Raw genomic sequence first — 22,797 nt, 5'->3', positions numbered from 1 at the left:
CCACCACTCCTCATGCGACTGCATCGCTTCAAAACGGTTGCGATCTGTCCGCCCCCGCTCGAAGTCGCTCAGCAACGCTCCACAGCTGAGATCGGTCTCGTCGACCCACGACGGCTCGGCATAGCCTCTCCAGAAGATCAGGTACTCGCGTCGAGTGCGACTGTATCGGGTTTTCTTGCTCGAGCGCATATCAGCAATCCGCTTCACCTCGTACTCGTCTTCATCGAGCTCGCGCTGGTACGTTCTTCCGACCCCTGATGTCATTCCTCCAGACTCGTATGATAATGGTGGAGTACATCTTGCTGCAGGTCTTCCGGTACCACCAGCTTCGCCAGCCGGTCGCGGTCACCGTCGTCTCTTCCTGCGCGATGACAGTAAAGCAGCAGCCCACCTTCGTCAACATCGTAGTCGCGCGTGATTTTGCCGCAAGCTCGCGCCTCACTAGCATCTAGCCTCTCCAAGTTGCCTGGCAGGTACGCCTTGAGGTCTATGATCCACTTCTCCTCGTTCTGTGCTCGTAGAATCCCGTCCGTCCTGATGCGTTGTACCACAATCAACTGCAGCACTTTTGGCGAGCTCTCCAAGCGTGCTCGCGATCGGGTCACCGCGGCAATCCGGGCGACAGGCCCATCGTCCTTCGGGAGCAGAAGTTCCTGAAACCGGTTAAGGACAGCCAGATCGTCGCGATCCGCTTCCGATGTAACTACTGCGCCTTCTTGCTGATTCAATGCTGTGCTGGCCAACCGATCCGCGCTCTGATTCCAATCTCGTTTGACATGCAGGAACTCGTGAGCTGGCCGCATTCTCAGCCGATCTAATGCCCGTTGACGAAGAGGAGTCAGGCCTGGTGCCTTGCACTCGATCTCACCTCGCATCTGCCGTATTACCAAGTTGGAGTCCCCGCAGATGATCAGGCGTCCCCGGGCCAAGCTGGAGAGTAGATCAAGGCTAACAACAGGCCCTGGTACTCCGCCTCATTCACCGTTAGGTCGGGCAAGTACTTCGAGTCTGCTGCGACGACGATTCATTCAGGTAACTTCCAGACAATAGCGCTACACGCTCCACCGCCTCGTTTGACTCGTGCCGATCCATCGAAACTCGCGACTAACAGTTCTTCGCCTTGTTCAACCGTAGGTAGCACCGCTGGAATCAGCTGGCGTGGCTGCTTCCTCGGCGCGATAGACGACAAGATCGAGTCGACACTTTCCCGGGGCGTGATGCTCGCCGGATTCGTACCCAGGATCTCATCTTCGTCGCGTGTACACTTGGCAATCTCGAGTGTTCAGGGGGATAGCAGCGCCGCCCAGTTGCCTAGTCTGCCTTGGAGTCCCAAAGATCGCATCAGCCACGCTAGAGTGGAGTGCCGCGTTAAAAACTTGTTTGGCCTCGTGCCCAGCGTGGAGTAGCACGCGTCCAGGATCCGGAGAAGAGCCAGGATCTCTTTTTCGACCATACCATAGTTGAGTTCGTTGGGCTTCAGCGTACGACTGGTGAATGCTACCGGCATATTGCTCTTGCACTAAGGCTGCGGAGATCGCCCAATCGATACCATATACCACGACAACAGACATCCGATCTGGATCAAAATGGCGCAGCACGGGCACCGTCGCGATCTTGTTCTTCAACATCTCAAACGTCGCCTGCGCCCGATCCCACTTGTTCATTTCGCCCGTCTGCGAGATTTGCTCCTTCTCATTGGACTGGACTTCGTCCCCAGTCTTTTGACCTGGGTTCCGATTCTCGTGGAAGTCGACTTCTCGCAGCTCGTACAGGATCGAGTCGTATATCGCGAAGTCCTCGATACACCTACTGTCGTAGTTGAGGCTTCCGAGGAAGGACTGTATCGATAGCAACGTTCCTGGGAAAGGCAGAGTCGTCAGTGTCTCCAAGTTCTTCAGGTGAGTTTCGAGGCCATCCGCCGATACGCGATGTATTAGGTAGTCTACCTTGTGGCATCTCCAAAAGCTTTTCACCACGCTGATCTACAAGTTCCACCGGTCACACGCGTCCATACCTTGTCGGAGAGAGAGTCCCAGGGCTCAGCAGTCACCAAGATGTCGTCGATGTACGATCGACAATCAAGCGCCGGCGATCCAGAGTCCGTGTCCGGTTCACCAACCTGGAATACGTCCGCCGCGCCGGATTGATCGCTCGTACAGCGCATTGTCCAAGAGTCGCTGATAAATTTGTGGTGCGTTCTTCAGCCCAAAGGGCATGCGCAGCCATTCGAACAGGCCGAATGGTGTGGTGAAGGCCGACACCAGGCGGGCTCTCTCAGCCATTTTCACGAGCCAGAATCCGCTCGCCATATCCAGCGAACAGTACCAGAGCACCTTGTCAAGTCTTCGAGCCGATCGTTGATCAGCGGCATGGGGTACACCATGAGGCTCGTCAAGCTGTTTACGACGCGGTAATCAATGTAGAGTCAGATGTCGACGCCATTCTTCTTGATTACCACCACAATCGGCGACGCCCACAGAGAGCTAGACATCCTAATGATCTTAGCGGACAACAGGCCCTTGATCAAGTCGAACAGTATGCCACGGAACTGCGGTGCCACCCTGCATACGCGTTGTGCTACCGGCTTAGCGTCCACTGTATCGTTGTCCTAAACTTATGTGTATCATGATATCTCTTGCCATATTTTACGAGTTGGCTGGAGGGAGTCTCACCTAAGCGGAAGAAGCTGACCAACAGAGAGCAAGAAAATGACAGGATGCCTCTGTTTGTAGAGGACGGGTAGATATGTAGAATGAATTTAGTGCCAGTCAGTGGATCTCTCTTGCTATGAAGTGAGCGGTGAAATTTTAAGGCATTTCGAATCTCTAAGTACAGCACACGATGTCTACTAGATTCGACATTTGATAATGTGAACTGGAACCTTGCTGTTGATTTACTAACGTCAATTCCTTCTTATCAGCTGATTGGTCAAAAGGGAGTCAGCACGCTCAATAAGATACTTCAATCGACATCGCGCCCATTGACTTCGACAACGAGGTTTTGAGATAGTCGAGTCTAAAATAGACTAATCGACAAAATCGTGCTGCGCACGGAGAAGCTTTGAAATCTCTACCCTGGCAAGTTTACTGCAACTCAAGTGGTTGAATTCGAAGCAGTTATTTTCTACAGCGATGTGCTATTCACTGACGGCTATTTGCAGCGCTACCACAACTACAGCCGACAGGAGACGTTGATACGACTCCTGCCAAGTGTTAATGTGGTAGCACTGTAGACATTCGTCATGCAATGAAGAGTTTCGGATAAGCAAACTTCACGTTTCTTTCGCTTCGTTAGTAGAGAATGACGATTAGGGGTTAGTCAGTCTGCAATGCCGTTGTGCTGTAGCAGAACTAGAGGCCATTCTGTGTTGATCGTCTCCATTTCTTACGTAATACGCTTGACCCATGAAGACAACGCTTCAAAACGCTGCAACACCATCAACAGATCGCTACAGCAATCGTGGGTTAGTCGCCATGCTAACTCAACCACTACTCGCTTTAGCAGATGCAGTTGAATGAACTGGCTACTTCCCGGAGGATCTACCGCTGGCCCAGTAGGTGGACACGAAGTCGGCATCTCCTTATTGCGTTGTTTCTCTTCGTCATTTTCTGTCGACTGTGAGGACGTCAGCGCTTTATTCTAGTCTCCTATTGCTTAAGCTTTTTTTCGGCCTATTCTTCAGTAAACTGTATGAACAGTCCTGGTCAGATGTGCAAAAATTGCCAAACTTCGGTTAGTTCTGCCAAAGAGGTCTGTGTAAATCCAGGGCCCAACTAATCCCGTGTTCAAATCATTAGGTAAATAGCACTATGGAGTAAGCCGTTTATTGTATTTAACTCTGAAACAAAACGCAAAAATAAATAACGAGATAAATGCAGCTGCCTATTGCGCGAAGATTGGACCGTCCCCAACAGGATCGCCATGCATTTGGATGATTCCAAAACAACGCAGGTATAAATAATGAGAGCTCGCAATAAAAAAATACCCGCAACTTTAGTACACTAATAAATAAGATTTTCGGACACTCTCACCCTTTTGTAATGAGGCTCAGTGTGCTGATACAAGCAAAGCGTTGCCGGGTATTGAAGTAGGCATGGGTGCCATTCCACGGAAGCGAGTGAACCCAGGGAGGACCACCCCGAAGCAGCTGATGGGTGACCCAAGACCGCCACGCCAGACGAAACTAGGGGACCGACGGGTGGTGAGAGCTTCGAATTCCACTGGGACGAAACCCAGCAGGTCTCACTTGCGAATTGGACGGCATCGGGGCAGGTGGAGCACAGACGAGCTCACCAGCACGAAACGCGACCAAGTGACGACCGGGACTCGACAGAATCTCGCACAACGACGGATAGCGGACGAACAGCGGACAGACGGACGAACGGTGGACGGACTAGGACTCGGACACGCCGGTGTACGAGTACTGGGCCAGTTGGACGGACGGAAGGCGGACAAGGACGAGCAGGAGGCAACGGTCTCCGAGCTTCTTGACGACTGCGACGAGTAGGGTGACGCACTCTCGGTGCTGAATCCAAGTGGTCAACGGGTGGCAACTTGTGCTTGGACATCGACGAACGAATTGAACGGACGAACGGACGGACGGACGGTAGGGATCACGGCTGGCGTAGCTAACTAGTCGTAGCCTACAATTGTAAACGAAACGGAATACAAATAGGTCGTGTGTCAGTACGATATACACCGACGGGGTAGTGAAAGTTTCCTACCGACAGCCAACGGATTCTTGGACCGATCGGCGCTGGTCGACCAAAGCTCGGCGTGCAGGGCTAAACACAGACACGTTACACTTTAATTTACAGAGATGTTTTGCAAATGTCTACTAGGGTATTAGTCTTACGAATATATCAAGCGTATTGATTTAAAGAGGTTACCTCTATAGGATCATATAATTATGAAGTTTTCGAGGGGGTAGACTCTGAAATAAATCTCAGAGAATTTCGCAGCTAATCGAGTTTATGCTTTTGAAAAACAATAATTCAATTAAGAAATGCTAGTGGCAAAATTCTTTGAGAAGGAAATTCTGTTATGCAGTTCTGGTGAGCGAAAATTCCTTTATTTGAAAATGTTTATCAAGAAAAAACTAGTACAACGCATAAACCTTTGAATGTCATTTTAAATTCAATATGGTATCATTATTCAATAAATTATATTTTCGCTGTGAATTTCACTTGTACAGAACGTAAAGCACTCCTATTCGCTAGTATTTACAACAGCTTCCGGAAAAACCAGATTCTAGAGAATTTAAAATATAAACTGATTTTTTGAAGGCCTGAAAAATGGCCATAAAAAAGTTGACGTGACTAACATGTAAATCGTGTTTCGCATTGTGCAAGCTTTAAGGTTAGAGCATTCGTTTGACGTATTAGCTTGCGTGCGTATTTCCATGGTGATGTTGGATGGATTTTTGAATGCACTAGGAATTCGGTGGAATACAACCGCATGAACATCATGTGTAGCAGCAACCCTTCTAGGTGCACTCTACCGGAGTCGACCATGAAAAGATTCATGTTTTGATGAGAGCAGATCAGTTGTGGTAATCTGAGATTGAATCGATTAAAATATGGAGAGCCAGACGGTACGGATGCTTGCGTTTGGGATAGGCTTTCAACTGCTTGTGTTGCCACGTCCTCACTAAAGAACAGCCCTATCATTCCAACTTTTGCCGAAGAGGGGGCGTTCAGCTTTTCCGCAGCACTACACGACATACCGCAGTTGTAGCGGTACTCCTACAGAACCCATTGCTTAAGTTGGCACCATGCTGTCCAAGAAGGCCCAGCTCACCGGTGTTGTGGTGGTCATCGCAGTGATCGGTGTCATCGCTGCAGTGATAGTGACTCGCCAGTCAGACAGCAGCAGCTCCGCCACCGAGTCGTCAGGGACTGCTAGCTCCGGCTCTGGTTCAAATGTATCTGGTGGCACTAGCGACAGCTCGACCACCACTTCATCTGGAAGTACGAGCAAGCCGTCCAAGAAGGGCAACAGCACAAGTTCACGCTCAAGCTCAATCACTTCTGACCCAACCTCCGGTACGAGTGACACTTGTTTAAAATGACCGACTAGAAACCAAAACTAACGTGTTCCTCTTTGTAACGCTAAATAGCAAAGTTTTCTTTGGCAGCGTTTGCCGTCGGTGACTGGGGAACGACCATTTACCAGGACTCATGCTGCACGCGCTCCGACACTTACACCAACTTCGATATCGTGGCAGAAGATGTCGTAGCCAGCCTCATGAATACACAAGCGGGCAATGCCGACATCAAGCCCAAGGCTATCCTTGGACACGGTGACAACTTCTACTGGACTGGTATTAACAGTGAGGAAGGACGCGATTCGCGTTTCACCACGACTTTCGAGAAAAAGTTCAGTGGCGATAACCTAGCTACAATCCCCTTCGTGAACGTTGTGGGTAACCACGACTACGGTGGTGGTAGCTTCATCTGCTCGAAAGGTGATGAAAACGCCAAGTGTAAAAGTGCTGATGAAATCGTTGAGGGTCTGGAGAACAAGTTCAAGTGGCAGCAAGAGTACACGAGCCCCAACGACAACCGCTGGGTGCTGAAGGACCACTTCTACGTCTACTCGATTGAAGACGAAGACTCGGGTGTTAGCATTGATATCTTCAATGTAGACACTGGCGATGCCGACGTGCACGCTGCTCTCCAGGTGTGTTGCCAGTGTTTTGCCTACTCGGAAGGTGATGACGATTCGTGCAAGGGTGTTGCACGTGGACATGAATTCTGCGCTGGGGGTGACACGGATATGTACGACGCGTGCTTTGCCAAGTTCAAGGAGTGGAGTGATGACTCGCGCAAGCAACTTGCTGAGAAGGTAGCGACGTCCACTGCAACGTGGAAGATTGTCAACAGCCACTACAGCCCCCACGTGCACTACGACGAGAAGGGTATGCAGGAGTGGTTTGACATCCTGGAGGGTTCTGGTATTCACGCGTGGGTTTACGGCCACACGCACGGTGAGAAGCATGACTACTCGGAGTCGCTGGGCGTGCATTTCGTGGAGAACGGAGCTGGTGGTGGTATTCAGAAGGAATCTGCCAGTGGTCTTACGACGTACGCAGCCAAGTATGCTACTAACGTGTGGACGTACACTGGTGACGAGTACGGTTTCTTCTCGCTGGAGGCGTCGGAAGAATGGCTGAAGGTGCAATACCACACGGCTGACAACTCGTGGTCGTTCGGGTCGACCATGAGCGATACGACTGCCGGTGGAGTGCAAACGAAACACTGCTGGTACATTCCTGCCGACGGTACTGAAGGCAAGGAGTGCACGTCTTAAGTGTCGGCGTCGCTGAAGATGCGAAACGTTATGGTAAATGTTTTTTCAACGAGTGCTGATAAATCATGAAAACTGTTGCATTCTACTCGCTCTTGCACTACACTTACTTACGGCCTCGAAATACGAAGTACAACTTCAGCAAATTTCGAGAAGCGAGTCGATCTGCTCGTGTTTGACCACAACCAGAAAAAAAGTATAAAAACTCTCGCTATAGCTTCGCGGCTCTTCATGAAGACCGTTCTCGATAAACCGTGCTAATAAACTTCACCAATGCAGAAGTTAACCAATGTCGAGTCGCAGCGCATGATGGCAGTCATGGGCGATCTTCTGGATCGCCTCAACTACCTCACGTATGTGCCACTTGAGCCGCAAAACTCGCTTCTTGAATCGCTGCGTGAGAGTCGTTGCCTCAACTCTGCTGAGCTGTTACGTGAACATTGGCGTTGGGAGCAGCTCTATCATCAGGCTACCCAAGCAATGGACAATCGTCAAGATGACATTGCTGATCAAGTTCGAGTGACAGCAAGAGCTCTTTGTCGAGACCTGCGCGAAAATCCAGTGGCTGTGGAGGTGCTATACCATAAGGGCACAACAGCTCACGATCGATCCGAGGACTTGCAAATGCTGGTGAAGGCGTTGTCTGAGCTTACGGATCTCACGCACACACAATTGGACAAGACGTTGGAAGATGCCAAATCCAAAAAGGAGCTCATGGCAGTGGCTGAAAGTCGCATGAAGCAAGCGGAAGATGAACGCTTGGCTATTCGAGAGAAACTAACCGAGATGCGGAAAACCAAGGAGGAAGAGGTGGCTCTATTGGATGCACAGGTGCAAAAGCTGCGAACCGAACTGCATACGATCAATCAGGTACTGAGCTGCTCCAAGTGTTATAGATTTTACCTCGGTGTTCACGTATCTGTCACTGTCCTGATAGACTGCTTCGCATGAACTAACAATGATCGAGAGCGATCTCAAGGAGGCACAATCCAAGGCGCATGACCAACACTCAGAAGAAATGAAGACGTTGTTGGATCAAGCTTCTGCGTTAGAGTTGCGAGCTGGTAAGATGGTTCAGGAACATCAGGAAGAAGAAGATGCACTTCGCAAGAAGAAGTGTAAGATGGCTGCCGAGGTTGCAGCAGTGGTGGAGAAGTTTGACAGTGAGATGGAGGCCATGGGAGCCGAACTAGTCGCACTGGAAGAGACCTTCCGGAAGGAACGCGAGCAATGTGAGCAGTTCAATGAACACTTTCTCAAGGTGAGCATCTTCATTCTGTTACTACAAATTTTCATAAAAATCTCATGCGTTGTATGTTGGTAGATCGATGAGGAGCAATCTCGAATTGATGCCGAGGAGCACGTATTGGATGAAATCCGAGCACGCGAGCGTGAGAAGCAAATGGCACGTGGACATTGTGGTATTTTGAATGAAACAGAAGCTAAGTCGCTTGTATTTGTGTGCATAGATGATTTTCAACGCGGCTACCAGGATCCAAAAGGTTTACCGCGGGGTTCTTTGCCGCCGAGAATATGCAAAGATGGTCGCAAAGAACAAGAAAGGAGGTGGCGGCAAGAAAGGAGGCAAGAAAGGCAAGAAGAAGTAGAACCGGGCACTTTAAACTGGGGCCAGAAGTCAACTTTTTTTAACAGAACCACGTTATACGCGTATGACTCGTTGTCTACTTCTGCTGTTGCTGTTGCTGTTGCTGTCCTGGGTTCTGCTGGAAGTTAATGCTGTACGATCCCGTAGCGGGGTCCTGTACCATCTGGAAGTTGTCGGTGCTTAGCCCGAACTTGCCCAGGATCGTATTACCGAATCCCTTAAGCTTGTCCAGCATTTCCGCCTTCATCTTCTCCTGCCGCTCGTGTACGATCTTCTGTAGTCGCTCATGGCCCTTCACCGCCGTCCGCACCGTCGGGTCGATCTTCAGTACGGTGTCATAGTCTGCCAGAGCTTCCTCCAGTCTATCCAACTTCTCGAGCGCCTCCGCTCGCCGTAAGAGCGCCTTCACGTATGTAGACGACAGCGTCACGGCCTGCGTGCAGTCGTCCACTGACTCCTCAGTCCGTCCCAGATGCATCAGACACGCAGCCCGGTTGCTAAAGTACACCGCCTGCATGAATAATGGCCCAAAGAATGTTAATTGAAAACACCAATATGGCAAAAAAAAAAAATCAAAATAATGTACCCGGTTGTATGCATATTCCTCCTCGGCTGGGCAAAGTTTTAGCGCCGTTGTGTAGCACTCAATGGCGTCCAGGTAGCTACCTCGCGAGAAAAATCTGGAGTACAATTATTGTTAATAACCGTTTTTGCAATGAAGATATTTAAACTATTGTGACGCACTTGTTACCAAGCTCCTTGGCGCCCGACGCCTTCTTCACGTTCTCCGTGTTGTCTATAGAAGCATCTTTCTCGTCTCCTTGCGCTTCCTCAGTTTCGTCGTCGTTCTTGACGCTTAGCACGAGACGTTCTAGCTGCTGCTCCAGCGTCTCTTCCTCCTTCTCTTCGAGCGCCACTTCTGGCTGGTTGTTTGCCTGCTTATCGACGCTCTTGGGGTGCGTCGCAGGGTAGTGCGTCTCCTCTTCCAGCACCTCGAAACGTGACTCCATGGTCTGTGGGAAAAAAAAATCAAAATGACGGATACCGTACAAAGTTCTCGAAAATCAAAGGACCAAAAATTAGACCAAATATTGGTCACTGTTCTTAACAAATGTTGTTATAGCTGTTATTCGCCATAAACAATACCCGATCATGACACCACCACCGGCAGCTTGGTGCGCGCATCAGACACTCTCCGTGCACGCCAAACCCATATCCAGCCTCTCCTTCTCACCTGATAAGGGTCTCCTAGCTTCCTCATGTATGTACACCTGCCACGCTCTCTCAATACCTCAATACATACCCCTCTTAACGCCTTCTACCTGCAGCCGCCGATTCCTCAGTTAAAATTTGGCGTTTGACGTCCACGAACGAGCTGGAGACGTCGCCCAAGGCCTCACTATACGGACACGAGGCTGGAGTATCTGATGCCTGTTGGTCGCCAGACTCCCGGCATTTGGCATCGGCTTCAGACGACCGCACGGCGCGACTTTGGGATGTGGAAACGGCCAAGACGCTAGCCACGCTAGGCGCCACCCACCGGAGCTTGGACGCTGCCCTCACCATTCCATTGTCATTATTGGAGGGGTCCTCTACGACCTTGGGGCTCGACGAAGACGGGATTAGCTCTGGAGTTGTGGCGACGGATCCACCCGTGGAGTCGCATACAGGTTTTGTCAGCTGCGTGGCCTTCAACCCGCAGGGATCGCTGGTAGCCACGGGCTCACATGACGAGAACGTGAGGCTCTGGGATGTCCGTAATGGTAGGACAGTTGCTGACATTGGCGCTCATCAGGAGCCGGTGGTGAGCGTGCAGTTCCACCCGACGGACGGCTCGCTGCTGGTCACGGCCGGATACGACGGCCTGGTGCGTGTATGGGATGTGGCTTCTCGTCAGTGTCTGCGCACAATTATTACGGAGCCGGCAGCGCCTGTGGGCAGTGCGAGGTTTTCCCCGAATGGACGATATGTGCTCAGCTCGGCTCTCGATGGCACGGTGCGTCTCTGGGACTACATGCGCGATATCTGTGTACGCACGTACAGCGGCCATGTTAATCGCAAGTTCAGCATGCAGTGCGCCTTCCTGGAGCAGCAATGGAACAAGCAGCCAGTTGTGGCCTGTGGATCGGAGGACAACCGTATTTTCATGTGGAATGTGGGCTCACAGGACGTAACTTCTGTCTTGACCGGCCACGACCATCCAGTACTTGCACTCGCAGCTCATCCGACTCGCGCACTGATGGTATCGGGCTCCAATCGAGACATCAAGATGTGGACTCCAAGTGTTGAAGCTGATGGCGATAGTAACATGGAGAGCAATGGCACAAAGGACCCATCCAAGTGAAAAGATTTGCCAAGAATGTGTAAGGAGCTGTGCAGATGACGTCGAGCAGCATGGAGAAGCACAATGAGTCTATTTATTACTTCGATCCCATGTCATTCCAGCTTGATGACCATGAAGACTATCCTTCAACAGATACGGGAATTAACTAGCGATCTTTCCGGCGCACTGCCATCTATTGGGTCTTCTGCATCTGCTGCATCTTGCTAAGGTTCTTGAGGTAACTGAGCGTAAACTGGTTGTCATCACAACTGCAAAAACAAACACAAAACTGTCAGTACTAAGCACACAATTCTCATCAAGGACGACATCAGCGTACATCTTGGCGAGGTCCTGCAGATGGCGTGCAATGCTCTTCTGCAGCGAACGCAGGGTCGGCAGACACGTAGCACTGCTCGACGGGTCATCACGCAAAGTCTGGCCATGAGTGTTAAGCACTGCAAGACTCCACTGAAGGTAGAACTCGAGATGTGGACTACGCTCCATCCGCTTGGCGAGCAGCTGTAGCAATCGCTGCAGATACATATCACCACGCAGAGTCTGTGCCACTAGCGGGATGCTAGCGATAGGAACACCCTCCACGCATCGAGCAATAAGCGGTTCCTCGTTCAGATGCAGCGCCATCACCAAGGCACGAGCGTATTCGCGGCGTGCCAGGGTCTGTGTGATGGTTTCGGGTGTGATATCCTCGTCCAATTCAAACGGGTCGAAGGCCAGACTCTCATCCAGCCCATAGATCAGCAAGCCTTCCGTGGTCGCAGCAGCCCAAGCACGCCCCGTCGGGGAGAACAGAACCGCCTTGGACAGCACCTCCATATTCTTGCGACGACTACCGGGATCAACAGCACGTTTTGCACCTACCAGACTGTCACCAGCATTGCGACCTGAAGCCTCCGAGTCATCCAGATGAGCATCCAGTTCAGTCTTACTGAGACCGCTCTCAGTAACGTTCTTGTTGTTAAGCTTCTCCAAGATGCCATCAAGCGACAAATTGTGTGAGATCTGGAACTTCTTGAGCAAAATCTGCGGCTCCACTGCGTAGATACACACAAACTTGGAGCGTCCGCCGGCAAGCAGAAGCGAGCCGTCAGCCGAGTAGCAAACACTCGTGAAGTGCTTGGTCAACTGGTTGTTAGCAGCCGTGATGCGATCTCCTTCCTTACGACCACCAGCAATGTCGCGCTTTCCGTCAATCGTACCAACTTGCTCACCATCCTTGACGTCCCAAATGTTGATCGCACCGTTGAGTGTAGTCGAAGCCAGTTGTTTACCATCCGGACGGAAGGCAACAGCCAGTACGTCCGTGGGGTGGGCGAGGGGCTCGATGAAGCTCTTCTTGCTAGCAAACAGATTCCACAGACGCACCGTATGGTCCCACGATGCCGATGCCAGAATAGGCTCCGCAGAGGACGAAGGAGAAAAAGACAGCGAAGTTACGGGGCCTGTATGGCCACTGAGGACGTCTGTAAGACGTCCAGTCTGCAAAGACCAAACGTACACGTTGAACGGGTCCATGGAACCAGCACAGACAACCTGGCCACTCGGATCCAGTGCTAGTGAGAGGAATTGTGTGGGCTCTGGGGTGGTGAGGACGCGGAAGTTCTTGTACCGGTTCAGGTCGAACGCACGCACGGTACCATCCAGCGACGCACTCAAAACGGCTTGGCCAGAGGGAGCGAACTGCACTGCTGTCACCGGGGCCGAGTGCTCTGTGAAGGTGACGTAGCAGAAGCCGCTGTTTGTGTCCCAAAGTTTGAGTTTGGCATCGTCGGCTCCTGTGGCAAGCAAGCGTCCGTCTGGTGAGTAGCTCGCAGCGTTAAGGTCGAAGTAGTGGCCCTGTTGCTTGAGCACGTACGTCTCCGATCGCCACTCCCAGACCAGCAGCTGACCTAGTTTACGCGACGCAAAGGCCAGCCACTCGCCTGTGGCGTTCACTGCTACCGTCTCCAACTCGTTCTGCGTGACACTTAACGTGTGGATGTTCACAAATGCAGGCAGTTCATACAGACCAAATGTGCCGTTGCCAAAACCAACCACGAGCATGCCAGTGGACGAGTGGAAGGTACAACACAGCACCTTGGCGAAGTCCATCTTGAGCACGTGCTTCTGGCAAGTGTACCATTTAGTAGCACGGGCAATTTCCGGGATAGATTCCTGCTCTTCGGACAGTTTACGCTTGCGCTTCTTGCTAGCACTTTCATCCTCACTGTCGCTGTCGTCGCTGTCATCGCTGCTGGCACCGTCACCTTCCTTGTCCTCCTTCTCATCATTCTCCTCCTCCCCCTCGCTCTCCTCTGAGGTCCGTTCCAGCATCTCCACATCTGGTAATTTGTATTTCCATTCGAAAGCGCCACCATCCCGTCCAACTGTGAAAATTGATCTGTCATCTTCCGCGAAGAACGCGCCAACGACCACATCGCGGTGACCCGAGAGCGTCAATGGCTTGAATCCTGGGTACGGGTCCACTGAGAACACACGCGCTGACAGATCCTCAGCACCCGTGACGAAGAACTTGGCGTCGTGCGACCACGACACGCTCACCACATCTGCGTAATGTCCAGTATACGTGCGGTGCAGCACAAACGGAGCAAATTCCCGAACAAGACCAGGAGTGCGCCACAGCTGCACCTTGTTACCAATTGCAACGGCAATGTAGCGGTCGTCGGGACTGAAGTTTAAGGCCTTGACAGGCTGCTTAAAGTGAAAGCGGTACAGTACTGCACCACGCTTCAAGTTGACAAGCAAACAACGGCCGTCCTCGTCCACAGCCAGCAATAGCCGCGAGTCATGAGAGACAGCCACACGCTCCACATTCTTGCGCGCTTCAAAGGCGAAAGTCCGTGATGTATTGCTGCAATAATCAACAATTGTTGCGAAAGATTAGTGGCCAATATATCAGTTTGCCAATGTATCAATGTGTACGAACTTGACGAGGTCGAACTGGGTGATGCGGTTGCCCACAGGGCTGAGCACCGAGTTGCCATCAGGCGTGAAGACCACGTTGCCCTGCGAGTAGACGCTGCCGCACAGGTGCTGGAACTGGTACGCGAACTTCATGACGACGTCGCAGCCAATGCTAGTGTGATAGTTGACTGGTTGGCGAGCACGAGAGTCGACTTTTATGTCCAATGAGAAACCGGAATTTCAATTTTCACCCAATCATACATCGTGTCTCTTTGGTCATCTCTGCCAGTCTTTATAGTTGTACCCGACCAGCCATGGCTTCGTCGTCCAAGAGCGGCGCGCCTAGCGTCATGGCCAAGTTCCTGGGCCTGTTGAAGAACTACCGGGAGCCTGTGACGGACGCAGAGGTGCGCGATTACTTCCAGGCCGAAGGTGGTGGTGGCTACGAGCAGCTTCCCGACGTAATCAATGCGCTGCTGACCGAGGGCAAGATCAAGATTTTCAAGAAGGGCAGTGTGCTCTCCTATGGCATCGTGGACGCCGAAGAAGCTGAGCGTATTCGAGGACTCACGTATGTTTCGGATGCGCGAGTATTGGCGCACATTGGAGCTTTTGAGGAGGACATACTCATTGTTCGCGTTAATACTTGGCAGGTTGGAGCAGCGCCTGGTGTTGCAGGAGATCGAGCGCGCAGGCAACAAGGGCATCTGGACCAGGGATATCAAGTCACATACTAATATCCCACAGGTGCGTACAATGCTGCTAGGCTAACAAGAGTTGTAAAGATAAAATGCTGACGAAGGACTGAATATTTTACTTCTACGTGTAGCAAATTGTGACCAAGACGTTGCGGCTGCTGGAGACACGCCGTCTCGTCAAGTCGGTCAAGTCGATTAGCAGCAAGAACAAGAAGCTGTACATGCTGTTCGACCTGGGTAAGTCGACTGTGGGGTTATTGAGGATAGAGAAGCAAAATGATGAAGAAAGTAGTGTTAACATGTTGCTGCATGATGCTATATACTGCTGATTGTAGTGCCTTCGACGGAGATTACTGGTGGCCCGTGGTACAATGAGCAGGAGTTCGATCACGTATTTATTGACACGCTCAGCACGTTCGTGTACGAAGTGATCAAGGCGTCAGGAATGAGCACGTTGAACGCGATTACAGACAAAGTGCATGCCTCGGGCATCTCCAAGGTGGCGCTGGGTCCAGAGGAGATTCGCTCTATCATTCAGACGCTCATGTACGATGGTCGCGTCGAGGAAGTGCGCTCTGTGCGTCTCACACCTGGTGTACGTAACTGCTGCTTCGCCTGTCGGTATGTCGTGGTCTCTGTCTCACCTCATCGCCAATATTCTGCTTCTTGTAGGCATCTCACGAGGTCAAGTACAAAGTTTCACAGCAAATTACGACGTTCAACTACCTGTCGGAGACTCCGTGTGGTGTATGTCCGGTGCGTCGAATTTTTCAAGTCAGGCATTTTTTTTGTTTCTGACGTCAAATTTTCTCGTTTTCGTTGATTTTTTTTTTCCAGGTGTTCGACCAGTGCCAGGAAGGGAACGTCATTTCTCCGCGTTCGTGCCTGTACATGACCAAGTGGCTTGGCCTCAAGGAGCTTGACTTCTAGTTCATGTTGAGCATTTTCCTAAACAAAAAACCCTTCATAGATTTCCTTCAACCAATCATCGTATGGCGTTCAACAATTATATCCAATCAAATATTTTCTTCAACTCTGAGTTCGTCGCCGACCAGTTCTTCGGCGGGGTCATGGAGAGATCGCTGCTTGACGCTCGTCATACGGTCCCAGCGGCATCTACGCCGGCACAAACAAGCTCATCTGCACCTCGAGGCTCCGTCGGCCTCTTTCTAGCTTCAGGGGCCCGCGAACGCGCCGTACCAACCAATCCGGGACTGGCGTCTTTTCCCCATGAAGGTGGTGCATCAACTTGCTTATGCTTCCAACGTAACTAGTTGATTCTAACGGTAAATATGTTGGGATTGTGCTTTGCAGACGTGGAGCCAATGAGAGCGTATCCTGCGCCGTCGAACACGTCGAATCCTGCGTCATCAACGGCCGCTGGCACTGCAGGCTTTCGATCGGTTCCATTGCCACGTTGGTCGCCGTCTCCATTGACACCCAGATACTTAGCAGCGGTAACACATCAGCCTCCGCCTCCATTGGGCGTTTTATTGACCTGCTCGGCCCCTGGATCGGGCACTACCAGTGTACCAAGTGCTGAAGCTGTTGGGAATGAGACGGGCGGTCATTATTACCACTACAGCAATGGCCCGTCGACTAGAGCAACGATGGTGGATACTACACAACGACAGGAGATGGTACAGACAGGTAGTGGCCTCGGAGGCCTAAACGCTGCTGCTGTGGAGAGTGCAAATGCTAGCACTGGTGGTGCAACGATGACCATGAACTCGACGTTGGCGGCGTTGCCGCTGCCCATGACATGCACGTTAGCGATTCCACCGCCACCCACTGCAGTGATAACAAATTCAACCTCAGCAGCGCCTACCAGGAAGCGCAAGCGGATTCCAGGCGCTATGCGGATGCGCAACTTCCTCTGTATGCACCCTGGATGTGGCAAGTCATTCACGGACAGCGCCCATCTGAGAGATCACACGGTTGTACACACAGGTGAGAAGAAGCTGAGCTGTCCGACCTGCAACAAACTATTTGCCAGAGCGTCTACGTTACAGGAGCACATTCGTGTCCATACTGGTGAGAAACCTTACGTGTGTGGTGTCCCGGGCTGCAGTAAACGTTATTCGTCCCGTGCTGCGATGCGCTTCCACCGATCCACCCACGTCCCGCAGATCGCCTTCCCTCCAAATGTACACGTCGACGCTGACGCTAATGCGGTGCAAGCCCAGGGTACACAAGCGACACCGTTCGTATGTCAAGAATGCGGGAAGCATTTTCGCGTCCGTGAGCTCTTGATGGCTCACCTGAAGGTCCATGCCGCTCACCGTGCAGCAGCAGCGCTCACCTCATTGTCGCCTTCTGGAACAGTTAGAACTGTGATTGATCGATCGCTGAATGCTGAAGAGGATCCAAACAATATTCGTCAGATAATCCGCGGAGATTCGTCCCATACTGGTGAAGTACCGGCGGATGAGAACAGATACCTTCAAGCCACGATTCGAGCACAGCAGGATCAGATCGAGCAGTTAAAGGCAGAGGTATTGCGACTGCGTGGCCAAGCTTCTATTGACGCAGCTGGAACGTGTCCACCAACTGAAGTGCCTGTGAGTACTATAAGTGCTGTGAGTGTTGCACCGGCGTTGACTGCTCCAGTTGAAATGCTTCGAGATGGGTTCAAGCCGTTTGAGTGCTGCATCTGCCACAACCGCTTTGCCAACTTCTATCAGCTCACATTTCACGGTAAGCAGCATCCAGAAAGATCCATGACGGAGGTGACAGGAGAGCAGGCTCCACTTCCTGTAGGACCCAAACATTGTCCTGAGGAAGAGTGCGAGTATGCGGAATCCACAGGTCGGAGTTTGAGAAACTTGCAGACTTTGAAGCGACATTGGCAACGGCGGCATCAGAACGAGCGACCATACGCGTGTTCGTATTGCCCAGCGACACGCCAGAAAACCTTCAAAACCCGAGAGAACCTCAAAGCTCATGAAAAGGACTGCACCAAGAACGTTCCTGTCCGGTGAGGTGCAGGTAAAACACGCATGACAAAGTTGGATAACAGGTACAAGCAGCAAAGTGCGATGCAACTTACTAAGCTGCGTTTATTGCTGATGTGAGTTACTTGGAAACGTCAAAGACTTGCTCGATGATCCGGTGCAGATTGATGCTCTCCAAGTAGCCCTAGACATGACAAAGCAGCGAGCAAGAGAGTTAGAAAATAGTCCAAGAGCGCAAATATCTGTCCAACCACAAAGAAATCACGTACAGCTTTCATCTTCTTCACGGCGTGAAGATAGACAACGATTGCGTGGAAACAGTTCTCCTCGCCCTACAAAGAACCCATCCAGTCAGTTAGCCCAACATCACTGAGCGTGTCAAGTAGTACGACGCAACAGCAACGTACCGGGACGATCTCGCGAACTGCACCCTTCACCAGCGCCTTAAAATGAGGTGGGCGCCCCACTGTCTGCACTAGGAAAAGTCGGCTGCGCACTCGTGGGGTGAACGGCCGGTTCGGGCCCTTGCTGAAGTAGTAGGACTTCCAGAATGGGCGGTCGCGTTCATTGTCTGCAGGTAGCATGTTGTCCATCATGCAGCAGAACGTGTTTATCAAAATCTCAGCATCTGTAGGCAAGTTCTCCGTCCACTCTTTGCCTTTCCAAGCTGATCCCTTGTTCCATCGGAACCGATCAAGACTTCGATCCTTGGACAACATGATAAGTCGCTCTAACACATATTGTTGACGCTCGAGCGAGGAATAGTCCGTGCTGCTGGGATCACCGACATTCAGGTATTTCTCGAACTATTTAAGTTCACACAACACGGTCAGTGAGACTGTAAACTCCTAGACAGCTTGTCAAACTTACACTTTGGTGTTCCTCGAAGAGATACACGCCTCGCTCCTTGCTGAAAAACAACGGACTTTTCGCGAGGTTCTGCAGCATATCCGAGAGCGACACGTTGGTCATCTGGTTCGTTTGGCCCGGCGGACACAGCAGCGCTTGCGACGGTACACGACGCAGCAGTACGTCCGCCATCACGCCACACTCGTTGAGAGCGTTAGCATTCTCCAAGAACGCCTCCACGACGTCCTTCACGTGATAGGCAAGCAAGCGACGGATGTTGCGGCAGTACAAGTGCATGAACATGGCAAGTCCCCACTCCTCCAGTTGCTGCCACGCAATGTGTGGAAGTGACGACGTGCGCAATGGGTCTTCTTCCTCGTCTCCGATACTGACGTCACGAAGGTACGGGTCGAAGCCTGAAGCCTGATACACACGAGGGACCATGGACGCATTGCCATAAATGCCGAAAGCGTCGCTCTGATACGAGTTCTCCATCCCATACGCTGAGGCTGACTGCATAGATTCCTCCGCTTCCTTCTGTTTCTGAGCCTTCTGAAGACGACGAAGATACGCCTTACCGTCCTCCACGGTTTTCACGGGTGCAGGATCGAAGAAGGAGCGATCCTCCTGTGTTTGTCCCTTTGTATCCGACGAGTTCTTCTTGCCAGACAATCGTCCGCGCAAAGAATTGAGCTTCATCACCTCGTCCACTAAGGGGAACATTCGTTGGCAATAAATTAACTACCAATCTACCCATTTCGCTGAATACAGCAACGTACATTGCGCAGTACGATCCAGCGGGGTACGGGCAGCCTCGGGCTTGCTAACTCGTGCCAAATACTGTTAGCATGCAATAAATTGGTCAGCTGTACGACTCCGTTTGAGAATTAAAAACTGTGCCCACCTTAGCATTAAATTGAATAAGCAGCTCCTCCCCCTGTACTTGCGCCACTCGTAACACCAGCAGCACCGACAATACAAACACACCATGACCTGCAACGCCAACAAGTTTACCGTTATCTACCAGTCCATAGCGCAGTCACAATAAAAAAAATCCAATAAACCTGCGATGGCCAGTAGACTGGGCAGGATGGCTGCGCTCCATTCGCCGTTGACGACGCTCCAGAGAGGCGGCAGTGTCAGCCACAGCAATGACGCTAGTACCAGCGCTATAGATCCTAAGTTACTCGTGTACGTCTCCAATTGTGCCTCGCGGATGGCCCGCGTCTCCATAGCGAATAGCGCGTCCGCGTCCGCCATAGTTCAAACCTTGGATCGACTTCCCACTCTAATCCACCAAAACCACAAATGCAGATTTTAGCCAATCAGGTAAGTATTTTGTTTTGATTTGACCACGAAGCGGATACATTTTCACCCAATAGAATGTCAGTGACGTTGCAGTCGATCACGGGACCAGTTCGAATCTGTAGACGCAGCAGCTTCACCTCTGCAGCTTGGACATGAACGGGTTCGACTCATTCTTCCCGAACAACTCGGCGCCGCGCAATCCGTACTATCGCCACTCGCAGTCGCGTCGGCCTCGAACGTCCACGAGCGACCGCATTTTCGTGCTAGTGGGCACAATTGTAGTCTTCATGCTCTTTGTGGGGTACCAGAGCTTCCAAAACGTGGCTCCACTGGGCGGCACCCCCGCGTCCATCGACCAACAGGCGGAGGCTGCGGCCGCACTGTCAGGCAACGAGAACCGCCCGAGATTGCGAGCGGCAACGACGAACCAGGAGGCGACAACTGATCAAGAGATGCAGCAGAAGCAACAGAAGCAGACGCTGAGCTCCTCGCCGCTGAGTCTCAAGATAATGACCTTCAACTTGAGATTCGCCGGAACAGGTGACGGCCTCAATAGCTGGCGCTACCGTAAAGACCACGTGGCCGACATCATCGACCGCTACCATCCTGCCATCATGGGCACGCAGGAGGGACTGAAGACGCAGCTGGCGGAGCTGGAGGTGAGTACATTTTGAAGATACTAGGTGTAAAATGAGTTGCTGATGCTTATTAATGCACAGAGCTTACTGAACCACCCGTACGAACGTTTCGGTGTCGAGCGTGAGGAGAACGGCGAGTTCGAGCAGATTTTCTATGATGCAGCCGTGCTGGAGCGTCTGGACGATGGGAACTTTTGGCTCTCGGAGGAACCAGACACACCCGGTACCCAGGGATGGGACGCCGCATGCGTACGTATGGTCACATGGGGCAAATTCCGACTGCGCGCTACGCAGCAAGAGCTCTTCGTCTTCAACACGCAGCTGGATCATGTGGGTCCAAAGTCTCGCGAAGAGGGCTCAAAGCTACTGTGGGAACGCATTCAGCAGATTGCAGGTGATGCCCCACTCTTCCTCATGGGAGACTTTAATACCTACCGCCACACTAGCACGTACAGCTACTTCACATCCCAAGAGGGAGGACCGCAACTACGTGAAGCATGGCCCGAAGCGGCGAAACAAATTGGTGACGTGTCGTACACATATCACGGCTGGGCTGGTGTTAAGAATGACGGCGAAAAAACTGCTGTTCGTGCTGCAAACCACATTGACTGGATCTTCTACCGTCCGCAGATGAAGGTGCTGACGACGGAAGTCATCACCGAAGATCGTAAGGGCCGCTATCCATCGGATCACTACCCGATTCAGGCTGAAGTTCTCTTCCCTAGTCCAGCGGAACTACCACCTCCGGGGGCTTACTAGTCGTGAGAATCAAAAGAAATATGTCAAGACGTGTCTAGAACAAGCTGTGGGTGGCAAATTGTTGGTCAATTGAATGCCTTAAACTGTTGAGGTATAGCATTTCACGGGCTGCCCTGGTCCATGTCGTAGAACGACTGAGTCTAATGCGACGCTCTCGTAGCCTCGCGTGAAATCTCCTAGAATTCTCAAGGCTGAGAGTCCTGAAAGTACACTCACAAACTCGCACTGCGTAGGTGGTGACCATGACAAGATGACGTTCTTTGGGTCCTTGACCCAACCAGCAAGCTCGCTCAAAGGCAGCTTGAACTGCGTGATGGTTCCGTCGTACGAAAACACTGGACTAAGGGGCATGGCCAGCGTTAGTCCTGTGAATTGTGCACAAGTCGCACACTCCAACTCGACGAGGTGGCCCATTCCCGCGAGGTTCAAGTTCGTAGCATCAAAACTGCCCTCTGCCGATGAGAGCACAAAGTCTAGTGAGCCGCCATAGGCAGCCCAGTGGTTACCTAGAAACTTGGGCGGGGCAGTGAAGTACCAAAGCATAGAATCATCGCCGGTGTCCTCACGACGATGGACAACAGCATCGAGGCCGTAGATATAGTAACTAAGCTGCACTCCACGAGAAATGGGCTGAAAATGTGGCCTTGAATCGGCACCTGCCCCGTTCCACAAGATTCTCCAGTTGTCGATATCCAGGTCGAATGTGCTAGACACCAACGCATCACTCGTAGTGATAACGACGATGCCCTCATTCGATACAGCCACCCCATCCGTGACAGTATATCGAAACTCAGCGTACTTCATGAGCACAGCGTAAAACAATCAGCAAACAAAGTTCATCTTGGTTTTGCCTCACCTTCATTTCCTTACCTTATTGTCTCTTCGAGGTCCTCCGAAAGGAGTACGTAAAAACACAATTCGGTTATTAGAGCCCGTGACTGTCGTGGGCACTGTTGCTATCGGTGATGCCGCACGCTTCGGCTCGTAGCTGAATTTCAGCAAACAAGTTTAGGCGATTCAGTCTACGATGATACCATCGGCGAGGCTTACCCATATTCGCTGTAGATTTGCGAGAGCTGATAGATTTCTCCGTTCAGCGGTAGCGACGTGATCGTGTACGATAACTGAATTAACGAAGAGCCCCACAGTTAGCAACGTGTATTTCCCTTTCGTAGCTTCATCCATTGAAGTTGATACCTTTGCACCATCATAGTTAAAGCCCTTTAGATACAGAACTTGCTCCGCTCCAGTGTCGACGTGGTATACCAAGTTCCGAGCAATAAGCGTCTGACTGTGCCAGCTATGTATTCAGAGCACAAACAAAGACATACAGGCATCCATTCTTCATGTACCTTACTGCGTTGATCGACGTCACCCATAGCAGTGCTAGGACAGGAAGCAATAGTGGCGACTTCCGCCCTCGCTTCATGCT

At 51.6% G+C, this 22,797-nt stretch overlaps 12 protein-coding genes across 22 annotated transcripts; 7 read left to right on the top strand and 5 right to left on the bottom strand.

Moving 5' to 3' along the window:
* Positions 1–260: 260 nt before the first annotated feature.
* Positions 261–875, bottom strand: PPTG_18852 (hypothetical protein; the record flags this gene model as incomplete). The annotated part of the gene is made up of 1 exon (XM_008917031.1): positions 261–875. One exon carries the CDS (start codon positions 873–875, stop codon positions 261–263), a length of 615 nt encoding a protein of 204 aa, XP_008915279.1.
* A 3,218-nt stretch (positions 876–4,093) lies between these two features.
* On the top strand, positions 4,094–4,737 carry PPTG_18851 (hypothetical protein; the record flags this gene model as incomplete). The annotated part of the gene is made up of 1 exon (XM_008917030.1): positions 4,094–4,737. One exon carries the CDS (start codon positions 4,094–4,096, stop codon positions 4,505–4,507), a length of 414 nt encoding a protein of 137 aa, XP_008915278.1. The 3' UTR covers positions 4,508–4,737.
* A 1,036-nt stretch (positions 4,738–5,773) lies between these two features.
* Positions 5,774–7,311, top strand: PPTG_18850 (hypothetical protein; the record flags this gene model as incomplete). Its single annotated transcript, XM_008917029.1, has 2 exons — positions 5,774–6,044; positions 6,119–7,311. The coding sequence occupies 2 exons, from the start codon at positions 5,774–5,776 to the stop codon at positions 7,309–7,311; spliced, it is 1,464 nt and encodes a 487-aa protein (XP_008915277.1).
* A 270-nt stretch (positions 7,312–7,581) lies between these two features.
* On the top strand, positions 7,582–8,936 carry PPTG_18849 (hypothetical protein; the record flags this gene model as incomplete). The annotated part of the gene is made up of 4 exons (XM_008917028.1): positions 7,582–8,178; positions 8,246–8,569; positions 8,633–8,713; positions 8,778–8,936. The coding sequence occupies 4 exons, from the start codon at positions 7,582–7,584 to the stop codon at positions 8,913–8,915; spliced, it is 1,140 nt and encodes a 379-aa protein (XP_008915276.1). The 3' UTR covers positions 8,916–8,936.
* Positions 8,934–10,086, bottom strand: PPTG_18848 (hypothetical protein). Its single transcript, XM_008917027.1, has 3 exons — positions 9,659–10,086; positions 9,501–9,594; positions 8,934–9,425 (listed from the first exon to the last, which is right to left on the bottom strand). The coding sequence occupies exons 1-3, from the start codon at positions 9,922–9,924 to the stop codon at positions 8,991–8,993; spliced, it is 795 nt and encodes a 264-aa protein (XP_008915275.1). The 5' UTR covers positions 9,925–10,086; the 3' UTR covers positions 8,934–8,990.
* On the top strand, positions 10,030–14,170 carry PPTG_18847 (hypothetical protein). The gene is made up of 2 exons (XM_008917026.1): positions 10,030–10,175; positions 10,243–14,170. Exons 1-2 carry the CDS (start codon positions 10,067–10,069, stop codon positions 11,256–11,258), a joined length of 1,125 nt encoding a protein of 374 aa, XP_008915274.1. The 5' UTR covers positions 10,030–10,066; the 3' UTR covers positions 11,259–14,170.
* PPTG_18846 lies at positions 11,249–14,963 on the bottom strand. Of its 2 annotated transcripts, XM_008917024.1 has the most exons (3): positions 14,182–14,963; positions 11,575–14,106; positions 11,249–11,506 (listed from the first exon to the last, which is right to left on the bottom strand). In XM_008917024.1, exons 1-3 carry the CDS (start codon positions 14,310–14,312, stop codon positions 11,431–11,433), a joined length of 2,739 nt encoding a protein of 912 aa, XP_008915272.1. In that variant the 5' UTR covers positions 14,313–14,963; the 3' UTR covers positions 11,249–11,430. The 2 variants fall into 2 exon arrangements, with proteins under 2 accessions (XP_008915272.1, XP_008915273.1); XM_008917025.1 differs by having other exon boundaries at positions 11,575–14,963.
* On the top strand, positions 14,474–15,787 carry PPTG_18845 (hypothetical protein; the record flags this gene model as incomplete). The annotated part of the gene is made up of 6 exons (XM_008917023.1): positions 14,474–14,730; positions 14,813–14,906; positions 14,989–15,094; positions 15,193–15,452; positions 15,530–15,613; positions 15,695–15,787. 6 exons carry the CDS (start codon positions 14,474–14,476, stop codon positions 15,785–15,787), a joined length of 894 nt encoding a protein of 297 aa, XP_008915271.1.
* A 62-nt stretch (positions 15,788–15,849) lies between these two features.
* PPTG_24417 (hypothetical protein) lies at positions 15,850–17,838 on the top strand (the record flags this gene model as incomplete). The annotated part of the gene is made up of 2 exons (XM_008917084.1): positions 15,850–16,093; positions 16,172–17,838. The coding sequence occupies 2 exons, from the start codon at positions 15,850–15,852 to the stop codon at positions 17,836–17,838; spliced, it is 1,911 nt and encodes a 636-aa protein (XP_008915332.1).
* Positions 16,831–19,978, bottom strand: PPTG_18843 (hypothetical protein). 10 transcript variants are annotated; one of them, XM_008917020.1, is made up of 9 exons: positions 19,725–19,957; positions 19,565–19,653; positions 19,440–19,500; positions 18,682–19,370; positions 18,219–18,617; positions 18,081–18,143; positions 17,907–17,995; positions 17,299–17,827; positions 16,831–17,212 (listed from the first exon to the last, which is right to left on the bottom strand). In XM_008917020.1, exons 1-7 carry the CDS (start codon positions 19,918–19,920, stop codon positions 17,933–17,935), a joined length of 1,560 nt encoding a protein of 519 aa, XP_008915268.1. In that variant the 5' UTR covers positions 19,921–19,957; the 3' UTR covers positions 16,831–17,212; positions 17,299–17,827; positions 17,907–17,932. The 10 variants fall into 10 exon arrangements, with proteins under 10 accessions (XP_008915268.1, XP_008915267.1, XP_008915261.1 ...); XM_008917019.1 differs by having other exon boundaries at positions 16,831–17,827; XM_008917013.1 differs by having other exon boundaries at positions 16,831–17,995; positions 19,725–19,978.
* An 81-nt stretch (positions 19,979–20,059) lies between these two features.
* PPTG_18842 (hypothetical protein) lies at positions 20,060–22,196 on the top strand. The gene is made up of 2 exons (XM_008917012.1): positions 20,060–20,627; positions 20,688–22,196. The coding sequence occupies exons 1-2, from the start codon at positions 20,121–20,123 to the stop codon at positions 21,363–21,365; spliced, it is 1,185 nt and encodes a 394-aa protein (XP_008915260.1). The 5' UTR covers positions 20,060–20,120; the 3' UTR covers positions 21,366–22,196.
* On the bottom strand, positions 21,444–22,794 carry PPTG_18841 (hypothetical protein; the record flags this gene model as incomplete). Its single annotated transcript, XM_008917011.1, has 5 exons — positions 21,444–22,163; positions 22,236–22,353; positions 22,416–22,489; positions 22,563–22,665; positions 22,718–22,794. The coding sequence occupies 5 exons, from the start codon at positions 22,792–22,794 to the stop codon at positions 21,444–21,446; spliced, it is 1,092 nt and encodes a 363-aa protein (XP_008915259.1).
* Between the last annotated feature and the right edge of the window lie 3 nt (positions 22,795–22,797).

This window comes from Phytophthora parasitica, assembly GCF_000247585.1.
Source record: "Phytophthora parasitica INRA-310 unplaced genomic scaffold supercont2.93, whole genome shotgun sequence".
NCBI classification, from domain to species: Eukaryota; Oomycota; class Peronosporomycetes; order Peronosporales; family Peronosporaceae; genus Phytophthora; species Phytophthora nicotianae.
Note: the sequence above shows the minus strand (reverse complement) of the source record. Positions and strands in the feature narration are given on the sequence as shown.